The following is a 21,807-nucleotide window of genomic DNA, read 5'->3' as shown; positions in this document are numbered from 1 at the left end:
AAAACGTCCTACACAATTGTTAAAGAATTGATATTTGGTTTTCAGTTTTATAATTCCTTTGTGCAAAATGTTTCAGTAACCAAACAAAAGAAATTACCTCTAATGTACAAAATTAGGATATCAATAGCAAATTCAAGAGAAGTCATATTAACGAAACTGCTTGAGCTATTTTTTTCCACATACCTACAAACTTTCCCAATTTGACTGTATTAACCTCAATGCTTAAATCTAGTGGTAAGGATGGTTAAGTCCTCAATATCCATTCAACCCCAGATAATAATTCTGAACTAATCATGGTACTTCCATTTTTCTTGCAAGGGTTTAGTTTAGGAATGATCACATAACCAATGATATGAAAAACAAAAACAAAAACAAAACTCTGTTAAACAGAGTTTCTGGGGAAACTATTCTCATTCCTAAGAAGGAGACACAAGATAGCTGGTCCCTAACTTCCACTGAAAATTACTATTCATGGGCATGATTATAGGAACTGCTGGCACCATTCTATTATTGGCCTCCGAATGAAGCCCGCACATGAAGATGGTCAGAGTCAAAGGGATCACGAAGAACAGAAGCCAGAGCCCTGATGTACTGTGCCTGGAGTTGGCCCTACCTGTTATATCTTATTACATGAAATAATAAACTGCCTTCAGGAAATTTAGGTTAAACCATATACTAGCAGTTTCATATGGTTCAATCTAATGCAAAGAAAGTTAAAAATAAGCACTCCAAATTCTAGCCACCAACAATTACTATTAAAATTTTTATGTACTAAAAGCCACATTAAAAACACCGCTCTCAGAAAGAGCTGACTACAAAAGGATAGTTTTATACTGTGATGAAATTGTAAGCAAGGAAATTAATTTACCTCTCTGGAAATGACTTGCTTCCCGTTATTTTGTGGATAGAATTTGGAAAATGAAGATAAACTAATTTTAGAAAGCACTTAAACAATGAAAGAACCATCAGTAAGACATGATCCAACAAGAATCACCAGCAGTTATACTGTACACTAATATGATTCTGCACTGCAGTTGGCAAGGCAGGCAAATAATAATATTTATATTCCTAATTTTGGGGGTCCCATTTGAAAAATGAACAATAGCGAGTGCTTGTATAGAAGACAGAATGAACAGACTTTAGAATTATTCTTTTTATGGGTATAAATCAAATAAATATTTGAAAAATGAAATGAGATTGCAGCAGGAAGAGAAGCCTAGATTACTTAAACTCTCTGAGCCTCAGTTTTCCTATCTTTAAAGTGAGAGCAATAGAAACTACCCTGCAAGGTGGTCTTGATGATTTCATTGTTAAGGAGCCTAGCACAGTGTCTGGTACATCCTGCACTAAGGCAGGTATTTACTATTAAGTGATTATTATGATTACACCTATTATAGTTCTGCTACCCCACTCTGTCCAGGTTTCCCCCTGACTCAGTGATAGGACCCCTGCTTGATTTTATCCCTCTAAAGACATTCTCTCTACCACTGTCATACATTCCTTTGCTTTTTTCTACCATTTATATGACTGCTCTGGGAAGCCCTTGCTGAAAATCCTCTTTCAGGGCCTATGAAGACCTTGTGATACACTCTCCATATAAGTATTGATTTTTCCCTTTTATAGAGAGCAACAAATGGCATCAGCCATGATTATCAGCTGTTATTAAAGTGAGTTACAATAGGATCTATACAGATAGTCCCCAACTTATGATGGTTTGACTTAACAATTATTTTTTTGACTTTATCATGGTATGAAAATAATATGCATTCAGTTGAAACCATACTTCAAATTTTGAATTATGATCTTTTCTCAGGATAGTATTATCTTTCCTCTTTTGTGATGCGGGGCAGTGGCAGGGAACCATGGTTCCCAATCAGCCATGCGATCACGAGGGTAAACAAATGATACACTTAAAGCCATTTTGTACTCATACAACCAAGCTGTTTTTCACTTTCAGTGTGGTACTCAATGAATTACATGAGATATTCAACACTTTATTATAAAATAGGCTTTGTGTTAGATGATTTTGCCCAACTATAGGCTGATATAAGTGCTCTGAGCACATTTAAGGTAGGCCAGGCTAAGCTATGATGTTCAGTTAAGTTTGGTTTATTAAATGCATTTCTGACTTACAATATCATCAATTTACACTGGCTTTATCAGGACATATCCCCATTGTAAGTCGAGGAAGATCTGTGCATCTTTCCCACAAGATAAATTTGAAATGTTGAATAAATTGATGGCATAATGCACATTTAATATCTAATACCAACATTGGAAGATCAGAGAAAAGTCCTGCCCATTGAATCTACTTCAAATGAAGTAATAGAGTTTGGACTGTGTATCTCAACAGAAAATAATCTCTAAGTTACAGAAGGTAATAGGAATACAAACACACCTCTATCCACACTTCTCTGAAACTTCTGTCCATTACTAGAAAAGAAATGAGTCTACCTTCCTCAAAGTGAGAGACAGAAAAAGAGGTCCATGTGTGCATAGACCTTGAAAAAAATCACAGTAGAGATCTAAAATCAGTGTAGGTGTTATTTAATGCTGTTTGAAGAAGAAAATAAAAGGGGAATAGAAAAACTGGTCTTTGCTTCTTGGCACCCTGAAATATCCTTCTTATTGCTCATTTTAAAAGGTGCAAAAGTAGGTCGGGCTTAGAGAAGAGCATTACCTCTGGTTTTAGCAAGGTCAAAAAACAATAATTGGGAATTCTAAGTCTAGCTCAGACTTCTTTGTTCTGTATTTCTGGCCTATGTATGTATATCTATTGTTAACTACATGAGGCTGGGCATTTTGTCCATTTTTGTTCACCACTATATCCCCAGAGCTTAGTAGAGTGCCTGGGGATATATGGCAGATAGTCTATCATTGCTCTTAGTGAAAAAATGAATCCATCCAATTTGCTATGTCCTCTGGGATATCATAGGCACCTCCAATATTCATGGTTAAAACTGAGCTCACACCCTTTGATAATAATCCCACTCCTATAAATTTACCCTGAGCATACACCTCCAATAATATAAAAATATGTATGTGCAGGTTTATTCACTGCAGTATAATTTGTAATTGCAAAATCATTGAAAACTACCTAAACATCAGAGCATAGGCAATTGATTCAATAAATCATGATACATACACAACATGGAGTACTATGTAGCTGTGAAAAATAAAATCTCTATGAACTTATGTAGCATGACTTACAAGAGATGCTATTAAGCGCAAGCAAAAAATATAAAAGAATATACACTATATGCTACCTCTTGTGTAAGAAAGAAGAAAAACATAAGAAATAACATATTCCAACCAACTTTCATCAAAAGAACCACAGGAGGACAAACCAGAAAATAATGAAGTTGATTATCTACAATGGGTGAGATGGGAAGAATGGAGTGGAAGGGATATGAGGGAGTGCTACTTCTCTGAGTGTACCAGAGAGTGAGTGGGTGTATATTCTTAAATTTTTTTGGTATAGTTTTTACTTTTGGAAGCATGTTAGTATTTTTCATATTAAAAAAAAACAATAAAAATGGGAAGGACAGAATAAATCTAAAACAGAAGCGAGCAAATGACTTAAATTATATTTCAAATGACTATTACAACCACATAGAAAAGGGGAGAAAAAAAAGAACTAAGCCAAATTACTTACTGTATCCGACTACCCTCAGTCCTGGGCAGGATGAGGCTCTGAGGAGAAAACTGCAAACAAATCCTAAACTCTTCTTGGTAGGTCTGTTTATTGTAGTGCTCTAGGCAAAGCGATTCTGAAACTATATCAGTTTTATTATAAGACTGAGCAAAGAAGTAAACGTGTTGATGTTGCTGGGAGCCAGGATGTTGCTGGGAGACATTCTTAACACAATGAACAAGAAAAATGCCACTATGGAAAAGGAAGAAGGCAAGAAAGAACCCAGTGTGGATAGACTGGAATGGTAGAATGGGAGGTGTGAAGTAATAATATCTAAAGTATGCACATATATGCAAATATGCATGTATAGTGTGTGTGTGTGTGCGCACGCACGTGCGCTTATGTATACATTTCATAAGCTTGTCTGCTGACAGGGCCAAGAAGCAAGGACACCCAGTAACAAAAAGCTCACCTAGTACCCAAAGGAACTAGGCCTCCTTGGAGAAATGGTTGATTCCATGGCTGTAGCAGGGTAGGTACAAAATGAGCCTGGAACACCTTGTTAGGCCAAAATGTAAGGAAGTGCTTAAAAAAAAAAAAGGGAGCAAGTCACAAGTGCACAGAAGCCAGCTTGAAGAGGCTCCCACTGGCAAGTACATCAGTGAATTATAAACCTTTGAAAAAAGAGAAAATCATGATTCCATAATGTCAATAAGTAGATAGATAGTTAAGTAGATAGATAGGTAGTTAGATAGGCACACAGATAGGTAGAAAAAGAAGAAATGAGGGTAAGCTCTTGCTTACAGTACAGTGTCCATGCTGAATGGTAAATATGGAGGAAATGTTGTGGTTGGAAAATCATTATTTTGCAACTATCATAGTGAAGATTAGATCAGGCAAGAATCACAACAAATGGGTACTAAACCTAGGGGGAAACGTTGATGATAAGCAAAATATTTTCATGATTTTAAAATGTCTATTTATTAGTTGCAAAGGGGAAAAAAACAGTGCATACTAGAGAAATTAGACAAAACCTTGAAGAGGTACATCACAATTACCACTGCTACTGAAGGACAGATGGACACTATGTGTCTCCAGATACAATATCCTGAGAAGGATGTAGAAAGATCTATGTAGTATTTCCACCAAGAATGCATACTCTGAATCTAATTATGAGGAAATACCAGAACATCACTTAAATATAAGATGAGAGGGATGCATTCTTCCATATCTGTATTATGTGAGTGAAAGAGAGAACACAAGAGAACAAATAAAGTAAAATGTTAGGGAAAGGTGATTCTAGATAAAAAGTTTAGGATACTCTTTGTACTATTTTTATTCCTATAACTTTTCTGTAGATTTGAAATTATTCCCAGACAAAAAGTTTTTTCTTTTTAAGTAATGTATGAACATATGCTCTTTGAAGAAAAAATATCAAATAACATAGAAGTATATAGAAGGAAAAGTAAAAATGAAAATGAACTGTCAACCCCCCAATCTCACCTCTTCCCCACTAGAAGCTAAGCTTCACAAAGTCAGGATTTAAAAGATTTTTCTTTTCTATTCTGTTGCTTTAATGTGTTCCAAGCACCTAGACTAGTGCCAGGCATTAAATAGTTGCTGTATAAACTAGCTGCTACATCATTCATTTATTGGATGAATGAATGAATGAATAGGTAAGTATACTTAACAATGTGCTGTTCTCCTTACTTAATCTAGACATATGTACGTTAAAGTTTATTCTAAGATTTTTAAGTAAATGGTATCATAATACTAAAAAATTCAAGCTGATTTCACTATCAATTATCATTGATAATTATCATTATCATTACTCCCCAAACTTGCTTCTCCATTATTACCATTTCTCTCTCTTTCACCCCCCAAACACAATACCTAAATCTTGTTGATAATACCTTTCAAAGCCTCTTGAATAATTCACTCCTCTCTACTTCTCTTGCTATCACCTAGCACAGGCCACCCCATGTACGTGTACCATCTAACGGGTCTTCTTCCTGGTCACCTTACTCCTTATCTTACTCTTCTCCAATTTATGCACAGTAATCTTCAAACTATAGCTTTGATTGTTTTCCCTGTCTTAAATTTTTCCAAGTGTCTCTTTGTAACCTGTAGAATAATTTCTAACTGATTAACATGGATCACAGCCTGCCTTCTGATTCTTTGTTCTGCCTTACCCTCTTCCTTTTGCATTCAAAGCTCAAAAATCATTCATCCACCCATTCATTTATTTCACACATATTAATATAGCATATATATAACTTTTTTGAGTTTCTTGAATACACTATACTATACTCTTTTGCTTCTGGTACTTTGTGACTGCAGTTCTGTCTCCAACTCCTGCCCCTGTATCCACCTTTCATTTAGCTAATTTTTACTCATGTCTCAAGTCTCAGTTTACATGTACTTCCAAGAGGCTTTTCTGGACCATTTGTTTTTGGTTAAGTGTTCTGTGCTCCCACTATACGTTCTCACACCACCCCATTCTTATTCTTTCTCTGTTTATGTAACTCTGATTAATGTCTAGCACCCTAATGGAATGCAAGATTCATGAGAAGCAGGGCATAAGAGAGGGATAAATATGGGAGAAAGGTCTGTGATGAAGCAAGATACAGAATAAAAGATGGCTACAGGTAACTATATCTCATGGAAACTATCCCCTTCTTTATGCCCCTCCTACCTTCCCTAGTGCTGTCCCTCTTCATCACTCCTAGGCCACTTTCCCCACTACTACAACACAGATCTCGTTATCTGATTACATATACTCCAGTCAAGTGGCATCAATAGTTCTCCAACGATAGCAGGGCACTACCAAACTCCTTAAAAGACTACAAAATTCTTCCGGGCTTCCCTGGTGGCACAGTGGTTGAGAGTCCGCCTGCCAGTGCAGGGGACACGGGGTCGTGCCCCGGTCCGGGAAGATCCCACGTGCCGCGGAGTGGCTGGGTCCGTGAGTCATGGCCGCTGAGCCCGTGCGTCTGGAGCCTGTAGGCCACAACAGTGAGAGGCCTGCGTACCGCCAAAAAAAAAAAAAAAAAAATTCTTCCTATTTTCCTAAAAAAAAAAGACCTTGCCCATCCCCATGACTTGTCACGACTGATCCCCAGGTATAACACCTTGCATGTATAAATACATGTGCACACACAACAGGCTGCATTCCAGACATTTTCTGCTGCTTGCATTCTGAACAACTATCATTTTTCACAACTACTAAGCTCTGGGTGGTTGCTTCTGACTGTCAAGCACACTTAAAATAGACAAACTGGGCTTCAAATTCAGTTCCTCTTTGGAAACAACCCTGACTTCCTAAGTCAACAGCTTCCTTTTTTGTGTTCCCTTTCTGTGTGTGTACAGAAGAGGTACCTCATATGCATTTAGCTTTTTAAAATACTACAAATACCACACTTTTAAAATACTATAAAAACTTTGCTGAAAATTAAAGGGAAATAATTATATAAAAAGTGAGACTTCACCCCCCATCCTCCTCAATGAACACCTTCTGTAGGGTGAGCCCAAGATGAGAGAAATGGTGAGGTGTTCCCTCAGTCAGTCTCAGTTCCCAACTGTATTTCACAATTACTGTCAATCTAGTGTGTAAAGATAAGTATCTATTACACACAGTGGCTCCTAAATGCACGCAAGCAACTTCATCAGGTTCACACCTAAAGAAGCAGTCAACAACTGGCAATATTAGACTTAATGGGCATTGTACAATACTTTATAGGCAATTTAAGACCTTTCAGGGGGTATATTTGAATGTTCTAAATAAACTTTAGAATATTCTAAATAAAAACATTTTTATGTATTCTATTCATGTTTATTTTCACTAAGAGACTGAATCCCTAATGAACAAATACAGTTGTTTTGTTCATGTTTATATATCAGGTCTCTAATACTATTTTATGGCATTTCACGAATGTATTTTTATTAAATGAATGAATTACCAGCAATTAAAAGCTCATATGTATTTGATTTAATAGCCCAATTTTTGTTGAGTCTTTTTTTTAACCCCCAGATTCCTGTTCTCTTTCTATATGTACCTGATTCTGGACTCCAGTTTTCCTTCATCCAACTAATTCCTCCTCTATTCCGTCATGTCTTTCCCTATTGAGTGGAACCTTTATTGCCTCCTTTCCTCATTCCATTTGCATTGAAACTAGTCTATATCCATATAACTTTGTTTATCCAAACCTTTTAGGAAAGATCTTAACACTCAGTGAGAATAGATTTGAGAATAGACGTTATAGCCACACTGTCAGACCACTGACCATTAGTCCCATAATTCTGCCGAAAACACTGTTTACAAATAGAATAACCCAGACTAAAACCAAAATATTTTCAGAATGCAAAAAGAAAATCAAGTTTACTAATCTCTCTCTGTCTCTCTCTCTCTGTCTCTCTGTCTCTCTGTCTCTCTCACACACACACAAATATACACACACACACAATTATTATTATGCAGCAGTTAAAAGGAAAAGGACCAAGCTCTTCAAGGAGATCTACAATAATGATTTCTTTGGGGGATGATATTCTATTGTTTACATCTCTTTTAGCAAAGCAATGCGAATGTGAGCTATTGGTTGGGTATCACAAAGAACTTCATTAAACAGAACTGAAAATAATCATTTAGGATACAAACTGTTAAATGAAATTCTACTTTATTTTTTCAGTTTACTTGTCAAAGTACCTCCTGACTCATGGCTTTAAACTGCTCAACACTTACCTTCGAGGATGATTGACATCAAACAATGTGTTATCATCATCCTCATCATCTTGTTCTAAAGGTGTCAATTCCATGTTTTCTATGTTAGTGTCCAAAACTCCGTATCTCCTAGTCTTTCGGTTTCTTCTTCTCATCCTATTAAATAGAACATATTAATGAATAAAAATTATTTGAATGTGGTATAGATGATCTTTATACTTACTTGTAAACTAAAAATAAATTATCCCAGTTTCTGACATTGGAGGCATTCAATATCAGAATGGTTATATTTCAGAAACGAAACCAATTTACCACCTAGGATTATTAATTAAACAAAAGCTACTCCTGTATGTTTGTGCCATCACCATTTCTTCTGTCTGACATACCTTCTTCTCTTTCTGTCAACGTATAATGTTGACAGATGATCCCTCAAGTCATAGTTCTGGTACAATATTTTTACTGAAGGCTTATGTTCCAGCCTTTTTCCCATCTCCTCCATGCCTTCTTACCACTGTGCAGTGTTAGGTACTTTCTGCCCCACTATGAAACTGTATGTATATATGCACTCCAATTCTAGACTAGGTACACTCCTGGCTGCATATCAGAATCACCTAGGGTATTTTAAAAAGCTCCTTACTCGGGCCGTATCGCCATACAATTAAATTATAATTTCCAGGGATAGGAACTAGGCATCAATAGCTTATTAACGTTCTACAAGTGTCTCCAATGTACTGAAAGCCACTATCCTAGATCAATGGTTCTTGAAGTGTGGTTCTCTGGATCAGCAGAATCACAGTCATCTAGGGGCTTATTAGAAGTGCAAATCCTCATGCCCACCCGGACCTAGTGAGTAAGAAACTTTGAATTTGGGGCCCAGAAACCAGTGTTTGAACAACCACTCCTTGTGAGTCTGATGCAAACTAAAGTTTGAGAACTACTGCTCTAGAGGAGGGAAAATATTTTAATAATAATATATTATAATATATAATATAAATAATATAAATATTATTAATATTTAATATTTAAATATTTTAATATTTGACTATTATCTGTATATATATGAAGACGTCTCATGATTTAGAACCCTACTGTCTCCTTCTCTAATAACTTGTTCTTTTCCTTCAAATTATTTATCTCAATTTGCATTTATGTGTGCTACGTATGTATTTATTTGAGTGTTTATTTGCCTGTCTCTCCCACTAAGTTGCATGAGGGGAGAAGCCATGCCTATCATGTTCACCACTGTATTGTTACTTTGTAGCACAGTGTCTGATTAAGATTCTCCTTAAATATTTGTTGAGGGTCTGAGTGACATCATATTCTAGTTCAGTGATCCAAATCTGACCCTGAAATCAATGCCTAAATCACCTCCAACGTAACAACCTCAACTCTATACACACAGAAAAATGTTTCACACAAGTATCTATGGGAGTTTAAAAACAAAACAGAAGATAGCAAGTAATAACAAATAAGTTTACTTAAATTCTGATTCACTTTGTATGAGGTAATAAGTGTGATAAGAAATACTACAACTATAGCACCAAGTATAGAGCAATACGAGCCTCTGTAAAAATGATAGTGGGGACCCCTAGGAGACAAACTGTCCCGTGTGTGTATATATATTTGAGCCTTACTAAGAAATAGTTGAGGCTTACTAAGCATCAGGCATTGTGCTAGCTTCTGGGTATAAAGTACCTGGCTGAGTGATCAAAATTTACAAAATATTACTAACTTTAGGTAAAAATCGAGATAATTTCCACTAATCACTGCCTAAAAATCTATTGTATATGCCCACCCAAAGATGGTAGAAAAGGAAACCGAGGTTTAAGTATAGTATTTAAAGCTACAAATATAACCAGTGAAAGAGTTAATACTAATAACTGGCAAAAATGAGGTAGAACTGGTGATGGTATGAAGTATAAGCCTGTCTTTATATAGTGAAAAATTACATGTGTTTAGGTTGTTAAATTTACAAGTATATATATGTGTGCATGTTTCTATGCATTGAATATGTGTGTATGCTGATAAACATACACATACACACATACCTTATGTAGACCAGAAATCTAAACTTTTTTCTGTAAAGGATCAGACAGTAAATATTTTAGGCACTGTACATCACATATGGTCTCTGTCACACATTCATCTTAACTTCTTCAGTTATTATTTTGATTTTTTACAACGCTTTAAAAATGTAAGACACATTCTTGGATCATAGGCCTTAGAAAAAACAGGTCAGCAGACTGGATATGGCCTATGGGTCAGTTTGCCAATCTCTGATTTAGACTTATGAAAGTAATTCACAGAAGAACTAAGAACAGAAATGATAGAAGTACTGACACTGGAAGTAGGAATAGAAAGGTATAGGGGAATTATAGTTCACTATTGGTCTTTTTGAACCACAAGATTTAATAACATTTGCACGCATTGCTTTGATTTAAAAAAGTGAATACATAAGAATGAGTGAAGCCACTTGGCAGCTTAAGTTAAGAATATTCAGAGTCATAATTTCTTCTCTTCCTTTTTGCCAGTCTGTTGCTCAACTTTCTAAACCATATGGCTTCCAAACATTCTGGCATTTTCAGTCATGTGAAATTATTTTTGGAAATAAACTAGATTCTTTCAAGTCACATATTACATATCAAATAGTCAATATGTTAATAACCAGGTCATTGTCAGTCACAGGATACCTTGCCAAGTCTTTAAAAAGGAAATGATATGAACATAGAGTTTAAGGACTTTTGACATTTATCTCAGCTGACACTCTTCTCCACTTCCAAGGTCATCATCATACCTTGAATGATTTTCCAAGCTTTCAGTGAGTGGCTAATCTAATCTGCCCAACAACACTGTTTTCTCTTTCTGTTTAAACATTTGACTGCATTGGTGTGAGCATTTTATCATTTATTTCAGCTTCTACTGTCTTTTAACGTGTATATAAATACCACCTTCTGAATCCAAACTCTTTAATAAGAACCTACTTCACATGCAAAGACTGTGTACTCTCAGGCACCAAATAAATAGGGGAATGCAGTTCAGTTAAAATGAATTTAGTATTTTGGTAAATGTCACTAATTCATACAATAAGTCAAATAAAAAACTATATATTGTTAAATAGAATTTAAACTTGAAATGCAACTTCCCTAAGAATGTCTTTCCTAAGTCCAAGGACATAGGCGGTGATGGCTACATGGTCATGACAGTTTTATGGCCATAAAAACATCAAATATAATAAAACACATCCATATGCAGTGATTTTTCTCAGGGAAAGCCAGGAACACTTATAAAGCTTTAAAATTATTGGGCTGATTCAATGAACCGCCTACTTAAAATACTAATAAACATGAAGTGAAAAATACAATACACATAAAAATATACTGAAACTTTAAGTAAAAAGGCTACTTCCATTTTTTAATATGCAGTGTACATTATTTTTAAACAAAAGAGGAGGATTTAAAATTCATGCAATTTTAACAGCTATGGCTCTTTTCCTACAAATTAATGTTTTCATTAAGCTCATGATGCCCAATTTGTCCATGTATGTTAATAACTACATACATATAATCATAGATATGCACAGTTTTCTACCAGACATAGTAAATGCATAACTGCAACCTGAAAAAAAATTTTGTTGGCTCTTCAGTTAACAAAAAAATTGGGACTTTATCTATAAATGTGTAGAGAGGAAAATACGGAAGCCTAAGAAGGCAAAAGAAAATAGCAATATGGTTTATTATTATATTGAATTATATTCATTCACCACATGGCAATCACAGGTAAATGATCTTGATCAGATACCTTCCAGGTATTCAAGTTATTATTCAAATAGCTGTCTAAAATAGATGCAGATTCCATTATACTATGTTCCATTATACTCAGGTCGGTAAGAATGATTTCTGTTTAAATAACATGTAAAAGCTACAGTAGAAAACTAAAACTAAACTACTAAGTAAGGTTGATAAAATTTTATGTAAAAATGTATGATGCCACATAAAATAAACACAACAGAATAAAACTCCATTTCATTTTACTACTCTGTGAAAGGGAGAAAACCAATCAATGTAACCTGCTGTAACTTGCTGTACCGATCTGATATTCTTGTTTTAACTGAATGCCTGTAGGGTATTATTAAGTAAGGAATTATATAAGTAATATTATTCCTTAATTTCTTCTATTATGCATTCAAAACTGACTGAGGAATATAGTATTTAGTGTATATTTTATAGACATACACTCTCCTATATGATTAGGCACAATGATAAAGCAGAGTAAATCTTAATAAAGGTACGACTAATGATACAGAATTTGTGTGCCTTGACTTTTTTTGGCAAGAAAAGTGAATTACTGATGAAGAATGGTTTTGGAACTCATTTTTTTTTTGCACTGAGACATAACTTAATAAAAATTGGTGAGCCACAATTTTAGTTGTCTATGATTTTCATGAAGAAATTCAACCCAATATATAACACACAGTAAAAATTATTTTATCTGAAATCTCTCTCATCTTCATCTCCTATTCACCAAACCTAATCCATCACTGAAATGTCACGTTTTTCAAGAAGCAGACACCAGTAAGAGATGAGTATGTTATGAGTTGAATTGTGGCCCCTGAATATTCATATGTTGAAATCCTAATCCTTAGTTGCTCAGAATGTGGTGTTGTTTGAAAACAGGGTCTTCACAGAGTCAGTCAAGTTAAAATGAAGTCATCAGAATGAGCCCTACTCCAACATGACCAGTGTCCTTACAAAAAGATGAAATTTGGAGACAGATATGGATACAGAGAGAACATCAAGTGATCATGAAGATGGCCCATCTAAGAGCCAAGGAGAGAGACCTGGAACAGAACCTTCTCTGTATTAGTCTGCTCAGTTTGTCATAACAAAATACCATAGTCTTGATGGCTTAAACAACAGAAATTTATTTATCACCATTCTGTGGCTGGGAAGTCTAAGATAAAGGTATCTGAAAGACAGGTTTCATTCTGAGGCATCTTCCCTTGGCTTGTCGGCAGCTGTCATTTCACTGTGTGCTCACATGATCTCTTCTTTGGGTGTAAAGGAAGAGAAAGAGAGCAATCTGGAGTCTTTTCCTTTTCTTATAAGGGATCAGCTCTATTAGAGAGGGCCCCTCCCCTATGACCTCATTTAACCTTTTTTGCCTCCTCACAGGCTTTATCTTCAAGTACAGTCACATATGAATTCTTTGGGGGGGGGATGTAAACATTCAGTCCAGAACACTCCCTCATAACTCTCAGAAGAAACCGACACTGCCAATACCTTGATTTCGAATGTCTAGCCTCCAAAACTGTGATGTGATAAAATTTTGTTAAGTTCACCTAGTTTGTGGTACTTTGTTATAGCAGCCCTGGCAAACTAATACAGTATGCAGAAGATTTATCAAGGGAAAGGCTTCTGAAGGATAAAGAGGGAGGGAGCTGGAGACGAGGAGGAAATCCTACAGAGGGTGATACAGGTCTGACACCTGTGAGAGTAGAAAGGATGACAGGATAGGAACAGCAGTACCAGTGCAATGCAATTCTGAGAAAGTTTGGACCAGACCAATGGTATGTCCTTAAGCAAAGGTTGCCTATTAGAGAAGGGAGTCCTCTTTCAGTCACGATGACCAGATTTGGCTACATTCAATCATTGGCTGGAAGCAGGTCTAGGAATCATGGCACTGGCATGCATGCTGTGACAGATCCAAAGCTGTGGAAACTAGAGGCTATCCCCACAGCAGGGTCTCTTAAAGGGAGGTTTGATCAGTGTACCTCCATGGCTGCCACAATCACGAAGTCCAATTGACTGAACTTCCTGAGAATCACTGAAGTTCACTTATAGTGCTTACCACTGCTACTGTCTATTGCCTTAATTATTAAAATAGCTTTATAACTGTCTACCTCTGTCTACTCTGGTCACTTACCAATCTCCCCTCTAAAATTACCAGTGGTTTCCTACTGCTTGGCAGTAAATGATTCTGTAATAAGGCCTATAAAGTTCAACACAGGATGGCTCATACTTTTCCCTCTAGCCTCACCTTGCTCTTGACTCTACATTCTACTTCACTTTCTATACTCCATTGACAAAGCCTTCCCTCACTCCCTCATAATAGCTATGCTTTCTCTGACATTGGCACCACAGTATTGCTGTGGTACTGCCTATTCATTTTTACAAGGAAGGCTTCCCTAATCTACCCAGCTAGGTCACAAGCACCTATTATTGGCTTCCATACCACCCATGCACATATCCTTTGAAGAACTTATCAAAGATGTACTTGCACTCTTATTTTTGTAATCTTTTTATCTTCCCTATTAGACCATTACTTTCATGGGAATAGGAATTAGATCTGTTCTTATCACTCTGCCTACAGCACACAAGGACTGGCATAAAGCATATGCCTAGGGTTTCCCTGGTGGTGCAGTGTTTGGGGGTCCGCCTGCCGATGCAGGGGACACGGGTTTGTGCCCCGGTCCCGGAGGATGCCGCATGCCGCGGAGCGGCTGGGCCCGTGAGCCATGGCCGCTGAGCCTGCGCATCCGGAGCCTGTGCTCCGCAGTGGGAGAGGCCGCAGCGGTGAGAGGCCCACGTACCGCAAAAAACAAAAAAACAAAAAAAACATATGCCTAATAAATATATGTTAAATTATTTAACTGAAATATTCAGATTCACAATAGGTCTTGCATTTTCTCTGTATAACAAAGACACCTACAATTTTATATGCAAATCATCCCTCTCGTATAAGAGAAGCCTGAAAGAACACCATCTCCAGAGCCATACCACAGCAAAACCTAAGGGATCTAGCCAATTTTTAAATTGTAATTTGGGTAATAGCCCCCTGGCTCAGGACACACACACACACCCACACACACACCCACACACACAGTGCTAGAATAATTAAGCATATTAAACATGCATTCACTCCAGGACCTCTAAGACACTCATTTAGGATGTTTTAGGTAGATTTGCCCACCTGCTTTAGCCCAAGTGATTCTCATATGCTACCTCAATTAGGATCACCAATATTCAGCTTGTATCCTGTGCTGTGGAGTTTCATTTTTATCTTTTGGGTATGTAAATTTACCATATTATAACATGTAGTTATTCTTCATTTACACACTAAATAATTGAAGTTTATCCTTTCAAAAGCCAAACTATTGTTTTTCTTTTAAAATCTCAGCATTCTACATGGAGCCATATCCAACACTAGAGCTATCCATGCCTTAATATATAGGATAAAATGAGTTAATTCTACTCTTTTTCATCTCTCAAGGATCATTGTAATTATACCACTTTAATGTAAAGCAATGGTGCTGTCATGAGTTATTGACCCCAAGTTGATAGACTACTGAACTTTTGAATCTTTTTGGCTTCTTTTCATAATTATTCTTGGGTCCTCTCTATTGGCTTATAAGTTACCAGGCTCTGTCACTATCACAAGCTTGACCAAGTGCAGCACTAAACAGAAGATTCCCCAGCATGGTATCTATCCTGCCACTCTTCATCTCCCATAACATGTTCACTGCTAATACCTAAAAGTTAAAAAAGAAAAGATCAAATGCATGTTTATCTATGTTTAGGTTATTGCAATGTTGCTTTCTCTGATAGACCCCTTTTCTAAACAAGCTCCTTGTAATTCAGTGTACGATCAGTTCTTGTGTTTAGATTTGCCTCCCATTTGATGGTATTCTGGTGGATATCCCCAGGTAAAGTAAACCTTAAGTAAATGTCATATAGCTTAGCTATGAAGTATCCTACATGAAGGTGCACAGCACATAGCTCCCTTCTCATCTTTCCTCTTTGTCTTTATATAGATTTCCTAGTGTTCTCTTTTAGGCCCTAGAATTTGGGATGTGAAGACTGATAATTCTCCTGACCTCCACCTCTAACAGTTCAGAATGGGTTTATTCCCCAACCGACTTTAAAGTCTTATTTACAAACCAGCGCCTCTAAGATTCATCCCGCCTCACCTTTGACTGGCTCTATGACCAACGCTCTAGCAGATTTCTCTTACAACCTCCTTTTTCCCCCTTGCTCCCACTCCATCTCTAGCCTTGTCAGAACTAATCTCTTGCTGATTATAGTTTAAAAGGTCGGATACCACAGAGTATGGTATGGGGGAAATACATTTTTTTACAGAAAATACTATAAAACCCCCCAAATATATTACAATAGCAATTCTAGATACAGAAAAATTTCACTAAGAATATTACTATTTACCGAGTGTGCACATACGTCAGGCATTGAGCTAAGCAGCTTGCAAGCATTACCTGATGTAATCCTCACAACAATCCTATAAGTATCCTCATTCTAAACAAAGAAAGTCAAAGCTCAGGACAAATTAAATTTGGGACAGTAAATGGTAGAGCTAGGATTCAAATACAAGCAGTTTGATTCCCAAGTCTAGGTTCTTAAACATTAAGCTATATTGTCTTCCTAATGATTCAAAGTAATTCTAACCAACGTCCAAAATTAGCTACCAAACAGTCTTCTGATCCCTTACACAATGATCTTACATTATACCAGTCTGGATATATTGTTTTAAGTGAATTGCATTTTCTGGTTCATCCTTTCATGGTAAAAAGTAATGACTTGGTAGCTACTTACAATAATAAGTACATTTATGATCTTCTGGTTAGGCCACCTCTTAGTTTTGATCACCGTAACAGTATTTGCTTTTTGTTTATCCTAAAGTAAACTCTCTTCTGCCTTAACAGTACCATGATTTTGGTTAGACAGCAACTGAGCCCAGCCCTAAGAGATACATAATGATCATAATAATTGGTGCAACCAATCATGAAAATATAATTTCCCTTTTGCCAGTCATTGTCTAGGGCTAAGTAGATGAAGCAGTTCAGACAAATGAGATAGAAGGGGTTAATTCAAGTAGTGGGGTTTCTGGGAAAGATTTTTCTCCTTGATAAAAAAAGAACATAGGAAGAGAAGGCCTCTTTTCAGGCCCCCTCCCCTCTTTCCTATTTGAGATACTATTTTGTGGGAACATAATGCTTAAAGCTGAGGTAGCCACCCCATGGTGAGACAAGGAAAGAAAAAGCCAGAATCCTTGATAATCTCACAAAGTCACTGAACTAAGGCTAAGCCTGCTCATATTCATGATAAGATACAACTACAAACATGTCCTTATGTTAAAGTCACATTTAATTGGATATTCTATTACTCACAGGTAAAAACCTTGTAACTGATAAGGGCATTGAGCATCCTAGCTTCTCTGAGTTAGGTTACCAGTGTTCCATCACCCACTTGTATGTTTCCTTATGATTCTCTTCATTTTAAGAATCTGGATTTAAAGGTGGCCCATATGATAACTTGTCCAACTACTTCTTTACATAGTCCACATTCAGCACCATTCTATAAACACTTCCCAACCACTGTGTCATACACACAAATGGTTTACCTATTTGCCAAAACAAAGATCTCCTTAGCCCTTTGGAGTAGCTAACAGGGTCCAAGGTAGACAGAGATCAGGGAAAATAGTCTCAAGCACTTACCCTACATGAATATCAATTTCTAAGTGAGGCATGGCACGAAAAAGGTTGGGGACCACTACCCTGGCCCAAATTCCCCAACAAATTAACCTCATTACTTTTATCTCCCAGAACTGCACCTGATAAATATTGCTTAAATACAGAAAACCCTATTATCATATGTAGAAGAACAGACTAAAGAGATAGCTTTAGAAGCACGAAATCATCTGTGTGAAACTTTTGAAAATTGTAAATCACTATAGAATTTAAGGAATCTTTCATTCAATTACAAATAAATAAATAAATAAATAAATAAATAAATAAAAAGAAGCACTCTCAGAAGCCTAGATTTTGTCCTTATTATAAGAGAAAATGGAAAAGATCCATGGAAGAGATCAGAAAAGAGTGATAAGAAAAATAATAATCATTATCACTAGTAAAATTCATTGAGCAGTTATTATGTGCCAGGAACTTGGTATAGGTCCTTGAAACAATCCGTTCTGGTAAATACTATCATTTTCTCTATTTTACAAAACCTGAGCTGAACTTTAGAGCTGCTGTGTAACTTACTCAAGAGTACACAGCTCTTGGAATTAGAACTCAGAAAGTCTGACTTCCCATAAGACTATACTGAAAAGGGGTTAAAATAGTAAAAAGGAACAGAAGCCAATAGAGGAAAATTACTGAAGAATTAAATGATTGGTATCAAATGCAGTAGAGCTATTCAGAATAAAGACCCTTCTGGTAGAATAAAGAACATCTGGTAGCTTGGAGGTGATTAGTGACCTTACAGACTGCTGGTCAAATTGCATGACACTTTCTGAGCCACTCATAGGGACTGGTGTTTTAAACTGCTTGGCTAAAAAATATCTAGCAAGGTGGGTATGAATAGTTTATATTCCTCCTTGATTCCTAGAGCAAAGATGGATCAGGGAGGTGTAAATATGTTGTTTTGGTGATGGTATTCTTTTCCTTTTTGCACCCATATTCCTTTATTGGTAGTATCTCTACCACAATAAACAGTCAGGTGAGATGATAATTAAGATTCCCACCACCTCTGCCAACAGATAGACTTAATTTATTTCTCCTTCCATGGAATTTGATTCCTAAGCTGAGGGACAAAGAGACTGAAAACTACTGCATATCTATACAATGGTATGTTCCTGCAAAGAAACCTGTGTGGTATTTTGATGTCTTGTCTCCTAAGCTGACTCAGTTTCTGCCTGTTCCCAGAACCGATTCTCCAGTTTCTCTTTGACTTTCTGAGATCTCAACATTCTTCCAGTAAATCCCCATTAGTTTAAGTTAGCCAGGCTTGTTCTATGTGTTTAACTAAAATAGTAACTGATAGAAGCAGTAATCTAATATTCCTTTAATATTAGAATGAAGCATGAAAGGAAAAGTGTACAGGAAGAGAAAGATGGGGAATGTTATTTCTTTTGAAAAACGTAATTAAATAACTGTTTTCCCTACCCAAACATTTATTTTCTCAGTCTAATCAAACTTAGTTCATTTACTAAATGTCTGAGGGCAAACACTCTACTTAGCCTTGGATAAAAAATGGTAAGTAGGGCTTCCTTGGTGGCGCAGTGGTTGGGAATCCGCCTGCCGATGCAGGGGACATGGGTTCGTGCCCCAGTCTGGGAAGATCCCACATGCCGCGGAGCGGCTGGGCCCGTGAGCCATGGCCACTGAGCCTGTGCGTCCGGAGCCTGTGCTCTGCAACGAGAGAGGCCACAACAGTGAAAGGCCCGTGTACCGCAAAAAAAAAAAAAAAAAAGATAAGTAAATAGCCTTTGTTCTCATGTTTTTGAGTCTTCCCCAGACTCGCACTGATCCCCGACAAGAACTAAGAACACTCATTCATTAGGCAACTACTTACTCAGTGCCTACCCTATTTTGTACATAACGTTCAGCACTGGGGATATAATATAGAATGAGACAGACAATGAGCCTCTTCTCATAAAGACTATGTATTAATCTTAGGAAGCCTACTCTGTTCCTTCTCTCTCTCTATATATTTCAATTTCTACAGAGAGAATCTAATTGTTTTTTGGAATATTTCCAGACTCAAAGGGGAAGTTATCTCTAGTTACACGTTCATTATAACTGAATTAGATTAAAGTAAAACAATATGGACATTTCATGGACTTCAAGTACTTAACAAGTAAAATATTCTCAGTGTTTTCACATATCAGTTAATGAAATGATGATTTTGGCCCATTCTTCCCCCTTGGCACAAATAAATAATGCTGCTGTGTTGTCACAACTATTTTGGAAGTTGGGGGGTCAAAATAGGCATCCACCAAAATGAATAGTTTTCATCCCATAATCTGGAAGCAAAAAGCATAAGTTCTGAACATTGCCCAGACATTGTTAGCATCAGTCAAGCTTTGGACATCAGGTGGCCAACTAAATTTAGGACTTGGACTAAATGAATGTACTAGATGCTGGTTAAAGAGTCCAGTTTTTCTTAGCCATAGGTTCAGAATTTGGCTGTTAACACACAATACTAGTGAGTCATCCAACAGAATCAGACTGAAAAGACTGTACCCTTCAGAGCTTTACAGAAATGTAGAAAATCAATGGCGATAAACAATTATATATAAGATTATATATAAGGTGGAAGCAAAATGAAAAATGATCATCCCCAAAAAGTTATCATCAGACCCGTTATTTATATGTGTATGAAACATAGTACTTAGGATACTCTGGATATTTATAGGCAATATACAGATAGTATTAACTAACAATTATATAGAGGGAAAAGTAATTACTGCTTCAATTTTCTTCTAACATTTCTTTATATCAAGAAGAAAGTCTCAGTTTAGTGGTAATATGTCTGTAACACCTCATTTTCTAACTTCCTCTTTAATAGAAAATGGGCCTGGATTTGCTGGGTTTTGTGAACCAACAGTATATAACTCAAATAATATTGTTTCCATCAGTGGTTCTCAAATGTTTTCATCTTAAAATTCCTTTCCGTTCTTAAAAATTATTCAGGACCCCAAAGAGCTTATAAATATGTGGATTATATATATATCAATTATGTGGATTATTAATATGTTAATTAAACCTAAGAAAACTTTAAAATATCATTTGCTTTTTAAAATTAGAATAAATCCACTACATATTAACAGTTTTTTTTGTGAAAAATATGTTATCAAAAAGAAAACAGAAAAAGGTGAAAATTGGCATAGATTTAGATTTTTTCAAATCCCTTTAACGTCTGGCTTAAATGGATAGAACTAGATAGAAAATGAAAAGAGAGAAAATAGAAAACAGCTAGATTTTCATATCTGCTTCTGCCTTCAATCATTTGCAATGTGTTGTTTGGTTGAAGGATATAAAGAAAATCCAGGTTCATGTAGATATGAGCTTGGAAAAGGGAGGTGCATTTTAATAGTGTTTTCAGATACTGGTGTTTATGCTATTTTGATAGTACACCAAAACTCAACAAGAGGTAGTTTCTTAAAAGCTAGTTGCAATGTGCAATTTGAAACTGTATCAATGAACTTCTTGTGCCCTATAAACTTAGACTGTATTATTTTGAAAATAGTTTTGATCTTGCAGATCCCCTGAAGAGGTCTCAGAGAACCCTCCCACCCTCCAGGGTTCCCTGGACCACATGTCTACCACTGGCTTACACTGTACTTCTTCAATCGGTTATTTAAGCCAAGGGATGTTGGTTTTCTGTTCACAAAATAATAAATAGATATGTTTAAAAGGAAACTTTCAGTTTAAATAAATCCATTTAAAGAAATATATGAAATAGTAGAGGGTAGGCAGTTACAGGAAAAAATGTGAAATAGTTTAGAAAACAAACCAGTGCATTCCTATAAACCTACCCTCTACTGTATTTATACAGGAGGAAACTACACAGTGCTTCCTCAGCTCTTCTCTTGGCTGGCTCCTTTTAACAGTGAGGTCTTGGCTCTGCATGTCAACTTTTCAGAGAGGTGGTCCCCAACTAAC

At 36.4% G+C, this 21,807-nt stretch overlaps 1 protein-coding gene across 2 annotated transcripts in view; it reads right to left on the bottom strand.

Moving 5' to 3' along the window:
* Positions 1 to 21,807, bottom strand: part of FAM174A (family with sequence similarity 174 member A) — a 28,054-nt gene that overhangs the window by 4,376 nt on the left and 1,871 nt on the right. The window contains exon 2 of one of the 2 annotated variants that reach the window (XM_060091825.1): positions 8,373 to 8,507. In XM_060091825.1, the coding sequence (XP_059947808.1) occupies positions 8,373 to 8,507 (135 nt within the window). Of the gene's footprint in view, positions 1 to 8,368; positions 8,508 to 21,807 lie in introns of those variants that run through there. The other variant, XM_060091826.1, reaches the window with a different exon arrangement.

The sequence above is a fragment of the Mesoplodon densirostris genome, chromosome 3, assembly GCF_025265405.1.
Source record: "Mesoplodon densirostris isolate mMesDen1 chromosome 3, mMesDen1 primary haplotype, whole genome shotgun sequence".
In the NCBI taxonomy this organism is placed as follows: Eukaryota; Metazoa; Chordata; class Mammalia; order Artiodactyla; family Ziphiidae; genus Mesoplodon; species Mesoplodon densirostris.
This window is presented reverse-complemented; position numbering and strand designations above follow the sequence as displayed.